This window comes from Lissotriton helveticus, chromosome 3_1, assembly GCF_964261635.1.
Source record: "Lissotriton helveticus chromosome 3_1, aLisHel1.1, whole genome shotgun sequence".
NCBI lineage: Eukaryota > Metazoa > Chordata > Amphibia > Caudata > Salamandridae > Lissotriton > Lissotriton helveticus.
Genome location: NC_136061.1, coordinates 725,659,516 through 725,678,249, shown reverse-complemented (window position 1 = coordinate 725,678,249; position 18,734 = coordinate 725,659,516). Strand labels below are relative to the sequence as shown.

The 18,734-nt window shown below is 43.2% G+C and overlaps 1 protein-coding gene across 2 annotated transcripts in view; it reads right to left on the bottom strand.

The window, feature by feature from the left end:
* Window positions 1-18,734, bottom strand: part of SPON1 (spondin 1) — a 1,249,069-nt gene that overhangs the window by 121,434 nt on the left and 1,108,901 nt on the right. For both annotated transcript variants that reach the window (XM_078680877.1, XM_078680876.1), the window contains exons 9-10: window positions 9,218-9,358; window positions 426-501 (exon numbers count right to left, since the gene is read on the bottom strand). In XM_078680877.1, the coding sequence (XP_078537003.1) occupies window positions 426-501; window positions 9,218-9,358 (217 nt within the window). The remainder of the gene's footprint in view (window positions 1-425; window positions 502-9,217; window positions 9,359-18,734) is intronic.

Sequence of the window (18,734 nt, the reverse complement as noted above, 5' to 3'; positions counted from 1 at the left end):
GAAACTTATTATAAACCATTATCGTATCATTACAAAATAGATGATTGCTCATTTATGTGAAATACTTTACAATCTTGATTTGCTATTTCCTCGGTAATGTCTTTTTTTAAATAAAATCTCTTTAAACTACATCATGCATTGCATAGCTCATATATTTTTCGTTCAAGATCCAAACATTTTTTTCTTCATTCACTCGGATTGTTTTAATAACTGGATACTTTTGGAGAACTGCATTTGGGAATCGTAACATTAAAGCATGCAAACAAAACGCGTTGCAATGTCTATTGGCGGTAACAGACAAATGTTTTCTCGTGTAGCCGCTTAAATCACCGAATGCTCCCTAAAACTTGAACGAATGTTGTGAATTTAGTATTTACTAGCGGTCACACTCTAGGTTTCATTGTCATAATTGCACACGCTTTTACCTTCCCCTCCATCGTCTGTGACAAGATCAGCCACAATGTCATCCACATTATCAGGGACAATATTGCACTGTTCACCCTGCGAAAAAAACAACGAGAAAGAAAAGAGCAGAAATTACCCACAGGGTCAATCATGCATCGGAATCTAGGATTATGACAAAATAAATCACTAAAGCAATTTTGTTCAAGAATAGTTCCTATTCTGATTTTTCAGAAATCACATCTATCTCAAAATCGGGTTTCTCTTCAGAGATATTTGAGTCCTAATTCACAAAGGCAAACTTACACTTTTGGGTAAATGTACTCTTTTTTCAATATTTACAAACTACGATTTAATAGTAACTTAACACATGTGTCAAGCTTCACTTGGTGTTTTAAGATATCCCAGTGTGGCTACTGGCTTAATGATAAAATACATAGAATACCTTTGTTGGAGTGAGTCTTAGAAGGGGGGGGCAGGGGGTGTATCCTATGTTCTTTTTCTCTCATCACCTCCGTAGCACCAGATTGATTTCTGACATTCATTGGCTACTGGAATTGTGGAAACGTATAACCTTTATTAGCCATGGCTCCGAGATGCAGTTACATTCTTGTCATGTTGACCCTTCAGTTCCTTTTGCCACTGGGGACCGTATAACACGCCTTCAGTTTCCATTGGCACTGGAGACCACAGAACACCTCTCCAGATCCCTTTGTCAATGGGAACCACAATACACTCTTGTCAATAACAGTGATACATTCTTGTGAATGTACAGGGAGCCTACACTTGCCTCTGGGTTGTTCTTATATGCTCAACTTAGTCGCCAGAGTGCCGTCTTGTATTATTACGAATGCTTGATTTCTTTACACATGCCAAATCAACACATAAACCAATACCTCTCATCACAAATCCAGTGGTTGCCCTCTCATTAAGTGAAACTAGATTGTGGATAAAAATAAGTTTCAAGGGCCTCATTACAGATGGCCAAGTACAGAAAACACTGTAATAACAATCATGCACTTATACTGGGCCATTACATGCTTAACATCTGGGACTGGGAATGAGATGTGAAAATTGGTGTTTCTACACCAGTCCTAGCATGTTATTTCCCACTTTTGCATTTATTTTCACAGGATATTTCAGCTGCTTTGAGAGGTAAAGAGTTGATTAAAATGCTTGCATGGCATGTTGTTCCCAAGGGATTTTTAACCTCTATTGGGCTAGTAACTCACCCTACCCGTCCTATCAGGAGTAACAGGCGACTTGTAAAGAAGTGCTAAATTTGATCTAGAGAGTATCGAAAAAAAAACATATCAACAAAAGCTAAGGAGAAACTGAAGGTATAAGCGAGGTAGGCCTGTCCTTGCTCTATAGGCACTTTTAAACCTATTATTGTTTACGGATTCACCTGCTAAGGACACAGTCTGGATCAAACGTAAGCAGACAAAGGAAAGTAGTGCCAAAAGTGAAGTACTGGTGGTGCTTCATAAAGCCTCACACGGCAACGCCAGATGTTGCCTTATTCAATTAGTAGTGTTGGCACGTGTGACTTAACAGGTACTCTCTATAAATAGGATATACTTTTTTATGAGAAAGACCAGACTAAACACCATTCATTTTCTGTCCTCTAAACTACATGATATCAATATCTTTCAAAATGCTTTCTAGTTAGGCACAATCGAATGTTTTACAGGCTCAAAGGTAATTGTCTCGCGACGAAACATCAAAAACATGAAGAATACTGCCCAACCTCCATTTTTCTATTTGTTACACATATTTCCCCTATGCCCTCAGTTCATTCATACAAAAATTCATATTCTTTTAACTCTAAATAAAAACGTTGCTCCCGGACAACATCAACACTTCACAAGTTGTAGTGTGATGCACCTAGTTCCATTTCTTTTGCACACTCTTGTTGATAAAACTGGTCCTCCCTGCAGGGCAGCCCCCAAACATTTTGCATTCACTTCTACTATTCTTGTTGAATTTATTTTTGCTGGCCTTAGACCTCTGTGCACTTTACCACTGCTTCAAATGGAAACCTCTCCCACCTTCGAGAGGGAGGGCACAAGATATACATATTGAACCTCGGACACCAACTCTTCAGTGCACTTCTGGACTTGTGGAGACTTGAAGAAGGATTGCTGTTCTGCTGAAAGGGGTGGCACTCTGCTGGACTGTTCCCCTGCTAGACCGGTGCCTTGCTGGACTGATGTCTTTAGAGTTTGCTCCCCCTGCTGCCTTCCTTTCTGAGTCAGAGGATTTGGACCTGCACCTTAACTTAGGACTCCAAGGGTAAGTTCAAGGGCTCTTCTGCTGGTCTTTAGTTCAGAAAAACAGGGCCATAACAGGCTTAGAATCACCTGAACCACCTCAGGGATCCATCTGGAGCAAGCCCCTGACCCCATGTGGTGCCCTTCAGGTCCTGGACTTTTGCTGTGGTCTCAGAGAGGCTGAATTGAAGTTTTTGGCTCCTTTGTGTCCACAAATGGGCTCTTTGGTGCTAGAAAACCTGTCACTCACACAGCCTGCCAATGTGAAGTCCCAGCCCAACCATATTGTGATGACAACATGATCTTTGCACTACAGTGACGCCTGTCAGCAATGCCAGGCCTTCTCTTCGGGCTACATTGACTGTCCGCGATGCTTCCCTGCTACTAGTGGTCCCCTCCACAGTGAGCATGACTCTTTGCACTCGACTGAGAAGGTCACTTTTCAGTAGGACTAGCTACTCCCTGTATCTGATCTGAGCTCCATCGCAGTCACCCTGAACTTGTCATCTTATCACAGTCTCGCCTGACCAGATAGCCGGCAGTGGCCTTATTGAAGCTATTTTCACTGAAACATTTAGAATTGAATATCTCCAGATCTTCTGATTGGATTTTTGTCATTTTGGTCTTGTGTCATTTCTTAAAATATACTCTATTATTATATTTTTGTGTGGGATTGTTTTGTGTAGTGTTTTCATTTTATTACTGTTTGAAGTGTTGCACAAATACTTTACACATTGTCTCTAAGTTAAGCCTGACTGCTCTGTGCCAAGCTGCCAGAGGGGGAGCACAGGGTAATTTGGGTTTGCTTTTGACTTCACCCTGACAGCGACTGTGGTTGCTGCTTGAGTAAGGTTTACACCACCCTCAACTAGTAACTCCATTTCTTAAAATTTGTCTCAGTCCAACAAATCTAGACTGAGGGGTCGATTACGGTGTCGTTAGGAAAGGCTCCAAACAGCATTCGATTAGTCAGAATCCGATTCAGAACCCGCCTTTCGGACCGACTAGGACTCGTTTCCCAACGAGCAATTACAATGGCTGGGAAGCGTTCATACTGTCCAAATCGGTTTCAAAAGGCATTGGGAGTAACCGAGTCAGCCAGATCCGAATCGTAGCGGTCTGCGGAGCTCGTTTCCAGCAGAACGATTAGGATTTCAGATTCGGACAGCCTTTCCCAATTGAGCATTCTGAAACGAATCGGCTTTTGGAATCTGTCTTTGGGGACCTGTAGCATTCCCCCTTCACATGGGGCCTTCCGTATTGGGCCCCTGGGGTGTCCCTATGGGACCCCCCTTTTTGAACCCTGCAGAGTGTGGCCGGCACTGTAGGGTGCCCGTCACATGGTGCAAGATTTTCCCCAACCGCCCCTTTTTGCAATGGGAGCCTGTGTTCTTGTTCGAAACACAGGGTGTCATTGAAGTTGATTGGAGTCTGACCGAATCGCATTCGGAAGCATCAGGATGCATCAAAATCGATTGGTCGGACTCCCCCGATCCGAGCCATTCAGAAAGCATTCCGGAACTGAATCAGTTGGAATGTTTTCCTAACGACATCATAATCGATCTCTAGGTGTAAATGCACGTTTCGGTGGCTACTGCTCATTTACTGCCACATCTCCAGGACTCTTAATAGAGGCCTAGGTAAAACTCCCCCATTTCTATAGTTCATTGTGGCCCGACCTACCCTCTTTCCCAGTGGGCCCAACCCCTCGCTTTTCTCACATCTCCAGGACAGCATTAATTAAAATGTTCAATACTGTATATGGAATAGGGCTTTCAGCATCTACGGTGCATGAAATCAACCATCTTTTAAACAATACTTTCATCATAAATCGTGTTAGAAAATTGACCTTTCTAAAGGGTGGTCCCAAACTGTTTGCCTTCCTTCTCCTCTTTTTTCTGACCTTCTTTTTGTTGGCTTTAGGATTCTGGGCACTTTTCCACTGCTGACCGGCGCTAAAGTGCATGTGCTTTCTCTTCTAAACTTGATATGATTGCTGTACAACTGTTTGGCATATTTGACATACCTACAACTCCCTTGTTAAGCGGCATACCATACACCCATATACTAGTGGGATCTTTTTGTAGTCACCCCCTACATCAAAGGCACTTTTGGGTACAAGTACTGGGTCTCTGACCCCTGAAATCAGACACTTCTGGATCTTGAACTGAACCTCTGTCAGAAGAACTGCTGTGCTGCTTAAAGGACTTAACTAGACAACTTTTCCAGAAGAATCTCTTTTTTGCTTCTTGCTCTGCTGCCTGCTGCTTCCTGCCTCTGCTGGAAGGAGAGTTGAACTCTGCCTTCCCTCCAAGTGATCTCCAATGGCTTGCTGGTTTGCCTACTGTTTTCTGTAGTCTCAGGGACACAAAAGACTTCCTACAACTCTGCTGGTGCTGCTGGACCCTGCCTTATCTGAAACCTACCCTAGCCTGAGGTGCCCCTCCAAACTCTGGGCCTTAGAAGTGGGTTCTGCAGCTGCCTTCATCACCTACAGCTCCTGGGCCTCTGAAATCAAGCTTTTGGGCTCTTCAAGACGGCAAATGGGTCCATTCACCTTGGGACTGCCCTGATCGCTCGAAGGATTAGCAAGGGATTCTGCAGAATTATGTCCTTGAACAGCAAGGATCGCTGCCCGCAACCGCGATGCCCAATCTGCAATACCCATCCGTCTCTTTGCGCCCACAAAATCATCACTAGCAAAGCACTACTTGCTCCCGCCTGTTTTTTCCTGTGAACGGGTCACTTTGCTCAGCTTAAGAAGGTATAATGTCAGACGGACATGTTTGGTACTGTTTCCAACTCGCGCTCCAGCGCAGTCAGCCTGAGCTTTGGATTTACCCCATCTAGCACAAACTAAAGTAATCGTTTAGCGCCATTGACTTCCAAGAACTGTTTTTGGTTTATTCTTTGAAAATTCATAATCCAGTTCTATTTACTGGATTTTTGTTGTCTTGGTCTTGTTTTATTCATTAACTTATAGTCTGTATTTTTTAACTTTGCATGGAGTCTTTTTGTGGTGTACTCATGTGGCTACTGTGTGCATGTGTGTGTGTTGCACAGATACTTTACATAAGCCTGACTGCTCTGTGCCAAGCTACCAGAGGGTGAGCACAGGTTATGTTATTGTGTATTTAGCTTACCCTAACTAAAGAGGTGGTTGCTGCCTGGCCTTTGTGGATACCTCAGCCAACCTGGGGCTGTATTATACATACATCGCCTTTTCCTTGATTTTGCCGGGGGTGGAGGGGTTGGGAGTGATGACGAGCTCTTTGCAAGGGCCGGTTTTCTGCCGTTTTTGTTACAGAAATGGCCCCCAGTGGTCCAAAACCGGCCCCCACCCGTGCGGCGCACCTGGGATTGCCCGGAGCCCGCTACGGCCAGTCCGGCCCTGCACATTCATGGGAAAAATGGAGCGGCTGCTTTGATGCCACAAAGTGTTTTCACAGTGCAAGCGGCAACACGCCTGCACTTTGGAAGGGGAATAGAGTATCTCCTTTCCCCCCTCCACAGGGCTGAAGTCAAGGGGCGCACTGACAGTGCGACAACCTTTAGGCGGCGCACTGTCAGTGCACCTCCTGAGCGCTTCTTTGCCTCTGCACCAGCATCTGTAATACAGCGCAGGCACAGAGGCAAAGGAATTCCCTCATTTGCATGCGGCCATGCCCCCATGCAAATGAGGGAACTCCCTCTTAAAGGAAGAGTTGGTGCTGTATTTGTAACAGTGCTTTCAGTATTACAGAAGGGAATGCACAAGCATCTGTGTCCCCATCTGTAATACCAAAGTGCCCTGGAGGTGTGCAAAATGGGTACAAACAGTTGTTGCACCCCTGGGGTACTTCGATAATACAGGCCCTAGGAATCACATGTCTAACAGATCGTTGCATATCTATATCCTATACATTATTCAATAATCAGGTCAAACCCATTGCTGCAAAATTGCGTCCTCGTTTCAATCATCTCGCCTATGTGCCATCTTAGCCAATCACAAGGGAAATAGAAATACAGCAAAAAAGTAGAGTAAGCAGAGTAAAATACCAGGGGCCTGATTCACTGAGGTAAACTTACACTTGTGTCATTCACAAAGAGATTTACGAGTGGTATCTTTATGACTGTGGAGTCTCAACACGTAAAAAGGCCTATGTTTTTATGTTTAGAGACTGCACTTGTAAAGATACTCCTCATAAATCCCTTTGAGAATAGCGAACAATCGTAAACGTAACCAAAAATATATGGTTACCTTTGTGAATCAGGCCCAATGACTATAAACCATGTGGAATTCACACAAGCTACTCACTTCGCAAGAGTGCTAATACATACATTTTAGCTGTGCAAATTCCGTAGGAGACCTCATTTGTCAGGTAATTATAGCCTCTGCATAGGGAAAAAGAAGTAATCCTTTGTCAATGAAAAGACCCTAATGGATACATTGAGACACTGTCTTTCTAACTACGGTGTCAGAGACAGCCATGCTGTATGCTGGCCGCTGACCCACGGTGGTGGCTCCTCTACTGGTACAAAAGGGGGTGGTGACGGACGGAGCATCTGAGCCAATCAAACACTCACACCCAGTCAACAGATCTGGGTTTGATCCATGACCGTTCTTTAGCCCACTCTGCCACCCCAGTTCAGACATGGCCATATGCAAATAAGTCTGACCCTGTGCCTCATGGGAACAGTCCAGCCCGAACTGCCAAGCCATGCCTTCCCTGGACCGGATTCAAGCTTCCTAGGACCGGTTTCTGGCATTACAGCCATCTTCAGCCAGGCTTGCTTGAATCCAGTGGCAATGTGAGCAAGGGACTCCCGTCTGAGCATACCCTGCCAAACTTATGGCGAACAAAGCGGTACAAAAGGGGGTGGTGACGGACGAAGCATTTGAACCAATCAAACACTCACACCCAGTCAACAGATCTGGGTTTGATCCATCACCGTTCTTTAGCCCACTCTGCCACCCCAGTTCAGACATGGCCATATGCAAATCAGTCTGACCCTGTGCCTCATGGGAACAGTCCAGCCCGAACTGGCAGGCCATGCTTGGCTCCTCTACTGGTGACACATTGTTTCTCCTCCTTCTAAGTTAAGGAGGTGCAACCCAGAGTTGGAAGGATAGGCCGCTTCAAATGAGGCTACCTGAGTCTGACGATAACTTTGTTCACCCAGAAATCCCACCATTCCAGTGGCTCTATTTTTATGGGGGTTTGAGGTTTGTGATACAGTGTTTGTATTATATTTTGTGGGTGACTTTAAAAGTTTTCCTCTTTTTCAGCCACTTGTGAGTTAAGTCTTTTATAAAAATGTATATTAAATATTAATTGATTTATTTTGTTATACTTTCCTTATTTTAACAAAATTTAGGTCGAATGTGAAGAAACTGTTAATTAATCACCAGCCTTGTGTTTTCCCAAAAAACGTAATAAAAATACATGCGCATAAATACATAGAGCGTCTGTTGGTTAACCTAATTGATCCATTGGTCTGGTCACGTGCCATTTAGCTTCCATCAACCACCAGCCTATGACACAGGAACTAAGTCAGCCTAACAGGCTTTGACTCTCTTCGGGCCCTAAATGTCTATTACATATGTTTGAAAAGAGAACTGCATAAAATGCTACAGGCTTGTTCAGGCATGACAGGTGGTTTTGCCAAGGTTTTTTTGAGAGTTTAAATTTTCTTTTGTAATCTGCAGTTTATTCTGGCATGCGTTCATTTTAGTGGTCACTGCTTCTGGATAACAAAATGGCATGCATAAAATATAGGTTTAAGCTAAAAGGTGTTAGATTCTGCTAGGGCTGCACGTGGCAGCGTTTCATCCCAAATCTGTAGCCGCTCTTGGGGATTTTGTTAATGTTACAACTGCTATAACTGGATGACGGTTCTCTTTTGTCGACGTTTAACCGGTGCGCAGCAAAAGCGCTGGCACTTTCCTAATTCCTTATTGCATCACAGTTCAAACTTTTATGAGCCCACATCATTTTGTCTGTGTCAGGTCACCTAAGTTGCCATCTTTTTACCATAGGAATGGGAGAAATGTACTGCTATGACAGTCAACTTATTTAGGAAAGCGATATAACAATTACCCACAATGCCTGCATGTTTCCTCCCTTTGATATTGGAAGTTCAAAGACATCTGTATGGTGCTGGTGGTAAGGGAAAGCATTTTCATTCAATTACTCTCGAGAATATCATTGATATGAGTGCGGATATTATGAATAATCTGTCGTAGCAAAAAATATAGGTTTATTTTCAGAGCCCTCATAAATCAATATTTGAATTACAGAACAATGTGTTCCCCAGAGGCTAAATTGTACATGTGATTTTAAATTAGGAAATAATACGTGTGATTTGGGTTTCGTGGACAGAAAAAATCGTTTGATGATTTGCAATATAAATATGTCAATATCTTCAAAGCAGACGTTGCCAGTGAGTTTTTGCAACTCAAATCAGAATATCACCATATACATGGAGCACACAATGATAGGCTTTTTGATGAAAAAAACAGCTATTTTTACTACATAGAAATCTTTGAAGCCTCAACATACCTTGCGAGCAATTCGTTCAAGAAGTACTCTGGCAACCGGCAGAATAGGTCCTCCCTCGGGGTCGTAAAAAGGGCTCAGAGGGTTGTCCAGGCTGGTCAGCGGTCTGATTTTCTCGGGTGGGATTGTAGGTTTGTTCGGTGACTGCGGAATAAGGTTACAAACTCAGCTGTGAGGCTGGAGCATTTCTGAAGCAACGTCAGCATTTCTAAAGCAACATAAGCATCCCTTGAAAAAATTCTGCACTGTGTACAGCAGGCTCAATTTATAGGAAACAAGGGCTGTATGTTTCGTTTCGAAATATTTATTTCGTATATACATATTGTAAAAATACATGTGCAAAATCATGACAAAACAGTTAATTAAAAATAAAATTAACAAATAATAATAATTTTAAACAAAAGAACACATTGATCATTACTTTTAATTTTAACCTGTAATTTACATATATACTGATGCTGCACTTGGAGCCACACGACCAGATGTTCAGTTTTTATAATGATAAACATTCATTACTATAATCAGAATTTTAACTTACACATGCTATAAACCCCCGTACTTTAACCAAACAGTGTTATGAATATGATCTACAAATACCACTGGTGACCGACGGGTTTCAGATTTCAGTCCGATCTCCTGGCTGCTGCATTGCCATCCACAGTGAAATAAAAAAAACATACATTGCACACACGGTGGCACTATTCCCATACCTATGTTTTTCTGCACGTTATTAAAACTAGAGTTTACAAGGCACTATTAGCAATATTTTCGCATGCCTAAAACAATATAGCATGAAAAGCTACCAGTACATTATTTCCCCAGCTTTTTAAACACATTCAATCCATTTCAAGATACAGGTTGCTTCACTGTATTAAAATTTTTAGGCCTTTTCCAAGTTTATTTTCACACTCATAATCATAATCATAGTGCAAAAATAAGCATTGAGTAGGAAACAAGCCCTGGCACACATGTCACTGCTAATTCTACGGCACTACTAAGTACTAAGGAACAACACAATGGAAAATTCCCTTACTTGCCTCCTGTAAATGCGAATGAAATGGCATTATGATGCTCTGTGTGAAAGGTAATATATATGCATCGCTGTAAAATAACAGTAAGCCTCTTTCAAAGTATGTCATTGAGGAACAGGCTTATAAAGTGCTTAATTTGACCCGATGGTTGCAGGTGAGGTCCACTTGCTCTTACTTCTGGGGGCTCATATTTTTTCTCATCCGACTTTCTGGCTTATTACAATGTCGGGCAGATCGCCACCAACAGGCTGTCGGTGGCAGTCAGTCCAAAAATTGGGCTCAGCAGTCTGACGTCGGCAATACGATCGGTGCCTCTGACAGGATCGGTGATCCCATACGGGCGTCGGTCGGACATATAATTCCCAAATGGTGGCAGTGTCTGCTCAGGCACCGCGGTCGAGATTATGGTGTCTGTTTCCAACAGCCTTTCCATGTCAGCCTTTCTGACATGGAAAGGCTGTCTGAAAGTGACTTAGGGGTCCCCTAGCAGGGCCATCATACCCGCAAGGGCTCAGCTGTGAGGCCTGGGGGGCACATTTGGTTTTAAAATGTGTATTTTTTCTATTGCGGCTTGTGCTGTAGCCTGCAGCACAAGCCGCAATAGAAAAAATACACTTTCCGGCTGCCATGAAGGCGGTCGCATGGTAATAATGGAAGCAGGACCATTAACTCCTTGTCGAGCTGTCCCGTTTTTGCTATGATGTCGGTTGGGCGCTAGTCCGACCGATATGTAATGGGCCTCTAGTATGAGAATAACAGGAAACCATTGTTTTTGTTTTTTTAGTTCAAGAACATTTTATTGATAAGTATAAAGGTTTCTGTGAAAAATACAAAATAATAACCTCATAATAATACATTAACAAGCATTTACATTGCAACGGTTTCGCCTTTGGAAAAGTTAGAGCTATTAGCAATGTAAATGACAATGCCATTTATTTATCTGTTTTCAAAACCAACACATAAATACAAATTTTGTCATTTACAATGCCAATAGCTCAAACTTTTCCAAAGGCGAAACCGTTGCATTGTAAATGCTTGTTTAAATTGCTGGCGGGGTAGGAGGCAACACAGGAGGGGTGGGGCTGTCAACACCAACAACGGAGGGTGTGAGAAAACAGCATGATGACACCACCATTGATGGCACATGGACAGTGGAGAGTGGAATGGGGTAAGCTGATGGGTAACGGAGGACGGGGGGAGAATAGGGGTAAGTTACAATGGAAGGAGGGAGGGTGGGGGGGGGGCAAGCACAGCGGAATGTTTGCAAACAACAACAGAGAGTGGGAGGGGCAGGCACCGACCAGTGGAGGCAAACCACAATGTGGAAAACAGCAGAAGGATGGAAGGCTAGTGTGAGCAAGCAACAACACAAACACCAATGGAGTAAGGGCGGATACGGGCAAGCAACACAAAGAAGGGAAGGCGGGTGGGGGTAAGCAACCCTGACCAGAGAGGGCATGAGGGTGGGTGGGTGTGGACAAGCAACAAGGGAGGGAGGAGCACGGAGGGAGGAGAAGGACACAAGGGAGCCAGTTAAAAAAGATGCATCCTGGTAGAGTGCTTAAAAAAGCAGTGCCTAAATAAATAAACAGTGGAAGGACACAAGTAATGCATATATGCTCCAGGGGTGAGACAAACACATGAAGAGGAAGGACGCCTACAGCAGCTGACCAATAAGAAGCAATCAAATGAGAGTGACCGTAAGCCAACCAATGGTATGCAACATGCAGCCTCGAAGCCCACTAGTAGGAAACAAAAGGTCTGGAAGAGACAGCACATGTGCTGTCTGGGAGAGACCTAAAAGGGTGGTGGGGGATTCTTGCATCCTGTTTATCCTTGTAAGACACTACTTGTAAGTATATGCTGCCTGTCCCCTGATCCTTGTTACTAGACCTGGAAAAACGTGCACTAAACTGGCAAAACAGAAGAAACACTAAGTAATGTAGTGGGAATCCTACTCCACCTCATGCCGTCTCAAAAACCTGTTGTACAGTCTGTAGCTCTTTACAAGATTTCTCTTGGTTTGTTGTACATTGATGTGTAATTTAATCAGCATAGTTTAAACATGCACGTTGTTCATCCAGAATCTAATGTACAATCTAGGTTCAGCTCCCTTAACGGGGGACCAACTGGAAGGGTGAAGAATGGTTGCAGGCCACATACGGTCTTTATGTGGGCCTGGTACATATTTGCAGCATTCAATCCAATGAAGGAATTTAAGGGATTCTGTAGTTTCTGCCGATTCCTAATGCAGATATTGATATATGGTATCTTTTATGGTCGTAGCTTCTTTCAAGGCTTATGATTGTCTATTCCTCGTTTAACTGATGCCATGATGTCCAGGTGTATGTGGTCACTTTCATTAGCAGTGGCGACAGGTAGGGGGCATAACCAGGCCCACAACTTCTTTCACGTCCACTTGAGTCTAGAGGGTAGTGGCAAGTGACGCTGTAGTGAGGCCCATGGCTGGTGAGTGTACATGGCTGTAGGAGTGGAGGTGCGGGCAGAGGGGTCTTGCTGGGCGGCACTGTCCTTCTGTGAGGCTTTGAAAAGATTGCAGGATGAAGGACAATGCAGGTCTTGCGCTGCATAGCACGGCTGTCTTGTCCTCATGTCCTGTTCTAGGGGGTTAAGCTGACTCTGTCTGCCAGTGCTTGGGCCACAAGTACAGGCATGCAGATTGGTTAAACAAGAAGGTAAAGAAAACTGTGTGGAATGGTAGACCTGCAGCTGAAGGAAAAGCAGCTAAGAGACTTCTGGTGGAAACCAGTTGTTTCGTGCCATAAGTACGGTGGGCTGGTGGGAAAGACGTGTAGAGTGTCATAGGTTGTAATGTATGCAATATTATGAACGAAGAGCTAGTACCCAGGACTTATATGGAATTGTAATGGAGGGAATAGGCTTTGACGAATATATACTCTGCATGGAGACTAGGCCCAGGACATCATGGATTTAACAGTACATTGACGCAAAAAATATTATTCTGTTCTGAAAAGGAGGCACAAATAAACTGAATTTGACTACACTTCCTCCTTTGCTTCTAATGCTGGAGGGGAGTTTTCAGTCCAGCAACTGCTCGGTGGTGTGCGTAGGCATGTAGTGGTTGCAGACCTACCAGGCGGTTGGCCAGTGTGCGTTATGAGCAAGTATTCTTACAAATAACAGGGATATGTGCACCACATTTTCATCTTAGTAGACGGATCTGAAAAGAATTGTAGGCGGGTTGACGGGTAATCTTGTACTACTATTCAGCTGTGTGCTCAGTCAGGGCTTGAGAAGCGAGAAACTGAGTGGCTGATGAATAAACAGCTCCATAAAGACCCATCAGATGCTGCGAGTGTGCTTACCTCGCTGATCGTGGATTGATCGATGCACTTGAAAGTTAACACATTTAGCAGACAGGACAGTATTTTAGTATTGTGTGCAGCATTTAACTTTGAATTAAAAAAGTAAGGCTAAATTACGCCCCGCTTACCTCCTCACATATTAAGGGCCAGACGCTGCCTCTGCTCCTCGTGTTGCAACCGGAAAAAAGATGGAGTGCTAGTCAGCTAATAAAACAAGGGGAAAACGGTGAGCCGTGTAGAAAGAAAGAAGCGCGGCCGGCATTATGATAGTTAAAGCAGAATGGCCAGCTGCAAACAAAAACAACAAGTCAGGTCCCGGGCCGTGCTGTGATTGGCTGACGTCACGGGGGTGTCCCGGGCCGGCAGCCAATCACAGCGCGGCCCGGGAAATGACGTCACTGGGGTGTCCCGGGCCTGCTGCTTTCCTCGCTGATCGTGGATTGATCGATGCACTTGAAAGTTAACTCATTTAGCAGGCAGGACAGTATTTTAGTATTGTGTGCAGCATTTAACTTTGAATTCAAAAAGTAAGGCTAAATTACGCCCCGCTTACCTCCTCACATATTAAGGGCCAGACGCTGCCTCTGCTCCTCGTGTTGCAACCGGAAAAAAGACGGAGTGCTAGTCCGACAAAAACAAATGCCGTGATGAAAAAAGGGGCGAAGGGGCGGCTGACGAAAGAAGGGGGCGGGACTTAAAAAAAGGCACGGGAACGCCCCCGATTCGCGTCCGGACGGGCAAAGAGTGACGGACAGCCTCTGTCTCCCAATGGCTAGCCTCCATTTATGGAGCTAGCCAATGAGAGGCAGAGGCGGGTCATCGATCCGATATAGAACTCAAGAGGTTTTTTAGCGCATGCGCACTACGTGCGCACTTGCAGGCAAAACCTAAAAATATGCCATATGGAGAGTATACGGACCAGACTCATGAGTAACAACTTACAGGGTACAATAAAGCAAAGAAAATCTCACTATAAATAAAATATGAAGAATATTAGGAATGTCTGGGTAATCAGGGGGGTTTAAGGACTTCTTGCTGTGATGGCCATAACTGAGAGGAATTATTGCACATATATCAAGAAATGTTGTAACAGGTGACCACAAATCCAAACGTTTCGTTGCCAATGTTATGGGGTAAACAAAATCCGTATCTAGCCTATGATTGTGGCAAACGGCGTACCACCACGCTCTATAAGAAATTTTTGTAAAGACCTTCCAATTTATAGTAATTTGTTGAAATGGTACTGCTAAAAGGTCAATAACTTTGACATTGAGCATCACATTTTCCTAAACAGATGAAAGACTTCCCAAGAAAATATTAATAAAAGAAAAAGGAAATTCAGTATAAAAAATGTGGTTAATCTGAGCCCAAACTTGTTTCCAAAAGTTGCATACAGATATACAGGAGAATAATGTGAAATAAATCAGTGTTTGGAGAGGAACATGTCCAGCAAACATCTGGCACCATTGAAAATTTCTTACCTAACGCATGTGGTGATAATAAAAGCCTATTGTATATGAGGAATAAAGTGTGTGTTGTATTTGCTGCTCTGTAAGATATTTGCAATTTGATCCATAAATTCTTCCATAAAGGAATTGGCCAAGAAATCTGAAGATTGTGCTCTCACGGCTCCTCTAGTTTGGATTTCTGTCTAGTTGTGTCATTGCCTTGTAAAAAACTGTACATGGTGGAAGCCTCAGGCAAATTTGGGAAGGAAGTCAGGTTGTTGGGAGTAATAGGTGTACCTGGTATTTGAGTGTATGTGGTCATCACTGCTTCCTTTAAAAGATTATACTTAGAAATAAATGAGGCCGGTAGGTGGAACAGTTGTCTAAGCAAAGGAAAATATATGAAGACAGAATGAGAGAATAGTTGATGAACCCAAATGAATCCCTTTTGTCTCCAAGCCTTCGAATAGAATGGTCTATGGTTAATAAGTAAAAATGTATTATGCCAGATGGTTGAGTTAAGGAATGAATCTGTGGTTTGATATATACAAGGAGGATATGTTTGAAAGAGTTTAGAAGTGCAATTTTATTATGGGAGTAGAAAGGGATTGTGGTTTTCATGAAAAAGAAAGATATTCTTGAAAAGAAAAGGGAGATAGAAAAAGTTGCACAATTGAAGTCCATAGGGGGCTATCGTCTGTATGTTCAAGTAGCCGTAGAGAGGTCTGACGTAGAAGGAATGCTTTCTGATATGCTTGCAAATCAGGGAAATTGACTCCACCTTCAGTTTGGGGCAAATTAGCCTCATCGAAGACATTCTGGATTTCTTATTATTCCATAAAAAGGAAGAGAGAATGGAATTAATCCTCTTAAATGATTTAACAGGAATTGGGACTGGTATATTAGAGCTAGTATATAAAACTATGGACAACAGCATCATCTTAATGGTATCCAAGCGTCCCCACCAAGATAAGTAGAGGGGATGCCACTTAGCAGTTAGATCGGAGATCTTTTGGATACATTTACTCATGCACAATGTTACTGTGTCAGCAATATGGGGTGTGACATGTAGTCCTAAATACTTAATATGGTTAGGACTCCAGGTGAAATTGGAAGAGCTAAATTCCGATTTAAATGTATAGTTAGTTAAGGGCATAATTTTGCATTTGTCACTATTTAGCTTATAGCCGGAAATAAGGGAGTATGCCTGAACCTCCGCTAGAAAGGCAGGGAATGATTCACTTGGATTAGAAAGAAAAAGCAAAATATCGTCAGCATACGTTGTAAGTCTAATATGGCAGTTTGACAATTGGAAACCATGTAATTTCGGGTTTTGGCATAGTTTGGAGAGAAAGGGTTTCAGTGCCAAATTAAATAAAAAAGGGGATAGGGGGCAACCCTGATGAACTCCTCTGCCTAAATCGAAGAAGGAGGATATGAGACCATTAGCACAGACTGCAGCACGTGGATTAGAGAAGAGAAGAGAAATTAAGGATGTAAATTTAGGGCCAAAACCAAACCATCTAAGGGTATAGAACAAGTAAGTCCACTCGACTCTATCAAACCCTTTCTCTGCGTCCAGTGCAATTGCAGCTAAAGAGTGTTTTTAGCGGGAGGATTTGGATAAAACATTAAAAAGAAGCTGTGTATTATCTGTAATAAATCGACCTTTAACAAACCTGATTGTTCCTTTCCCAGTAATTTTGGTAGGTAAGAGTCTAGTCGGAGAGCTAACGCCTTGGAAAAAATGTTGTAGTCAATGTTAACCAAGGAGATAGGCCTGTAATTTTTGAGGGATTTGGAATCTTTGCCATCTTTAGGGATGAAATTATTTACAACAAGGGGTGGTGATGGACAGAGTCTCTGAATTAAGCAGAGTACTCTCACCCAGTCAAGAGATCAGGGCTAGATCCAACACCGTTTTTTAGCTCATTGCACCATCCCAGTTTCAGAACCTGGCTGTATGCAAATTAGTCTGTCCCTGGCCCAGTGCATCATGGGAACAGGGCAGACCAGACTACAAAAGCCAATTCTTACACTGGGAAGGAAACAAGCTTCCGGGGACCGGTTTCTGCCATTTCAGGCGTCTTCGGCCCGGCTTGCTTGAATCCTGATGGTGCAATGAGCAAGGGACTCACATCTGAGTATACCCTTCCAGGCTTAGGGTGGACAAAATTATTTACAACAAGGGGTGGTGATGGACAGAGTCTCTGAATTAAGCAGAGTGCTCTCACCCAGTCAAGAGATCAGGGCTAGATCCAACACCGTTTTTTAGCTCATTGCACCATCCCAGTTTCAGAACCTGGCTGTATGCAAATTAGTCTGTCCCTGGCCCAGTGCATCATGGGAACAGGGCAGACCAGACTACAAAAGCCAATTCTTACACTGGGAAGGAAACAAGCTTCCGGGGACCGGTTTCTGCCATTTCAGGCGTCTTCGGCCCGGCTTGCTTGAATCCTGATGGTGCAATGAGCAAGGGACTCACATCTGAGTATACCCTTCCACGCTTAGGGTGGACAAAATTATTTACAACAAGGGGTGGACTCTGTCCCTCACCACCCCTTGTTGTAAATATTTTTGTCCACCCTAAGCGTGGAAGGGTATACTCAGACATGAGTCCCTTGCTCATTGCACCATCAGGATTCAAGCAAGCCGGGCCGAAGACGGCTGTAATGCCAGAAACCGGTCCCCGGAAGCTTGTTTCCTTCCCAGTGTAAGAATTGGCTTTTGTAGTTTGGTTTGCCCTGTTCCCATCATGCACTGGGACAGGAACAGACTAATTTGCATACAGCCAGGTTCTGAAACTGGGATGGTGCAATGAGCTAAAAAACGGTGTTGGATCTAGCCCTGATCTTTTGACTGGGTGAGAGTATTCTGCTTAATTCAGAGACTCTGTCCCTCACCACCCCTTGTTGTAAATATCTTTAGGGATGAGGCAGATATGAGCCTCCAAAAAGGAACCGGAGGATCTATTCAAGGAGGTAAAAGAATACATTAAGGAGTGTAGTTTAGGCAAAAGAATTTTGGAGAAGTGGAGATAACATTAAACGGTAAAACTATCTGGGCCAGGTGCTTTTTTCTTTTCTAAGATGCTGTAGCGCTGTTAGGAGTTCATGTTGTGTAATATCTAACACCAGAGAGGATAAATCCAGGGGAGAAAGTTGGGGTTTAGGTATGCTGGAAAAGAAATGTGAGGGAAACTGATCTGTGGGCTGTGTTTCGAATGAATATAAAGATTTGTAAAAAAGGGAAAATTTCGACATCCTTAAATTTTAAATCTGAATTTGTGTCATAAATCGATTCTATGTTTGATTTGTTTTACCTAATTTTTAAATAATTGGCTAATAATTTCCCTGCCTTATTTCTGCCTCCATAAAAATTAGCACTGGATTTTAACAAATATAAGGAAGCATTGTCAGTGGACTTTTTGTTGAATTACAATTTAGCATTTATAAGGGCTGTTAAGCAGTCTTGTGAGTGGGATGTGTAGTAAGCATGTTCCAGTTTTTTAATATCATAAAGGAGATTCTGAGTGTGTGTACGTGCAATTTTGCGTTTCTTGGCTATAAAAGCAATGATGACGTCCCGTGCTGAAGCTTTATATGCGACCCATATAGTGGCAAATTGCATATGCTCATTGCGATTAATTTTTAAAAATTCATTTAAAAAGGTAGTAAAGGAAGCAGTGAACTCT